The sequence below is a fragment of the Coffea arabica genome, chromosome 9c, assembly GCF_036785885.1.
Source record: "Coffea arabica cultivar ET-39 chromosome 9c, Coffea Arabica ET-39 HiFi, whole genome shotgun sequence".
NCBI lineage: Eukaryota > Viridiplantae > Streptophyta > Magnoliopsida > Gentianales > Rubiaceae > Coffea > Coffea arabica.
The window spans coordinates 32,566,927-32,568,591 of NC_092326.1; the positions used below are offsets into that span (position 1 = coordinate 32,566,927).

At 40.5% G+C, this 1,665-nt stretch overlaps 1 protein-coding gene across 1 annotated transcript; it reads left to right on the forward strand.

The window, feature by feature from the left end:
* On the forward strand, positions 1-1,665 carry LOC113707655 (uncharacterized). Its single transcript, XM_027229932.2, has 3 exons — positions 1-118; positions 421-502; positions 803-1,665. The coding sequence occupies exons 1-3, from the start codon at positions 107-109 to the stop codon at positions 1,276-1,278; spliced, it is 570 nt and encodes a 189-aa protein (XP_027085733.1). The 5' UTR covers positions 1-106; the 3' UTR covers positions 1,279-1,665.

A 1,665-nucleotide genomic window follows, 5' to 3' on the forward strand; every position in this document is an offset into this window, starting at 1 on the left:
AAAAAAAAAAAAAAAAAAAAAACTTCTCATTTCCGACATTTATCATTTGGGCTGCGGATTCTTGATCAGATCCACCCATCGCCGCTGACTGCCTCCCTCATCAACTATGGCTGAGAAGGTAAGCCAATTCTCTTGCTAGCTTTCCAAACCATCCCTCAAATGTTCGTGATATTGTTTTGCATCTTTTTCCCCCCCTTTTTTAGTGTTTGCTCAATCTGGAAATTTTAATTGCAAGCCTATAACAGCACATACAACGTCAGATATGCTTCGTTTTATGTTAAGATCTCTTACCACATGTCTCAGCGTAAACTAGTAGTACCATATAATTGTACATCTTAATTTTACATTTCTTGATTGTTATATATATATATATATGGATCGAGTTTGATTATTTTGCTCCGATAATATGCAACCATACAGTTCACTGAAATGAGACTCAAGGTTGATCTTCAATGCCCCTGCTGCTACAAGAAGGTCAAGAACATCCTCTGCAAATTTCCTCGTGAGTCCCTTATAATTATCAATTCTATCTCTTATGTTTTCATCACCAGTATACTAGTAGTTCTTTAGTGCAAGTACAGTTGGTTGGAGGACATCCACCGTTCCACCGACTACGTACATAGGCATGTGCACCACCATGAGTTACAATTTCTTTTTTTCCTTTTTGGGGTCATTTTTCAGCAGAAGTTAGGTAGTGTGGCTTATGAAACTACTAGTGATCAGTTAGGGGCTTTATTTTGTGTGGACAAGAATTTGAGTTTTTTTTTTTTTTTGGGCGATGCTCAATTTTTTTGGACAAGAGAAATCCGAGACCAGGTATATGATGAGAAGCAAAATCTGGTGACCATCACCGTGGTGTGCTGTAGCCCGGAGAAAATCCGCGACAAATTATGTTGCAAGGGTGGCAAAGTCATCAAGAGCATTGAGATCGTACCAGAAAGAGTAGTAGAACATGGAAGAAAACCAATAGTACACGCAAAGCCCGAAGTGCACGAAAAGTCAAAGCCATCGCCAGAAAAGCATCCCAAAAAAACTCCTAGGGCACCTGAACCGTGCTTGCACCCGCCAGTTCCAAAGGGGTTCTGCTGTGTCCCATGTTCGGAAGGGTACGGCGGGGGACCATGTTACTATGGGTACGGGCGGCCCATGCCCCCGCCACCCTGTTATGTTAGCTATGGATACGGGTGCGGGTGCGGGTGCGGGTATGGGAAGCGGTATCGGTACAACTGCTGCGATTATTTCAGTGATGAGAACACTGAGGGTTGCACGATTATGTGAGACCAGAGTAGAGAATTCGATGGGATGACCTTAGTGTGATTCTACTGATATGATGTGAACAGCGTCCAAATTAATCAATTAATTTTGTTTGGTGAGAGGTACATGCGAATGCATTGAAGCAAAATAATACTAGTATTGTGTGGTAAGGGCCTTAGGCCCCTCATAGGACCTATTTATAAATGGAAGAAGAAAATAAAACTAATGTGTACTCTATGATTATTGAGAATGGACTATGGAGAGAGAGAGACGTGGGGCTTATTCAAGTTGGAAGTCACTTAGAATAAGCTTTTGTTTGTATCCAAATGAATAAATTTTCTTAAGTGTCAAGGTACACTTTTGTAAAGATATTTGAGTTGTTATTCAAATATTGTATAATTTTGATATATC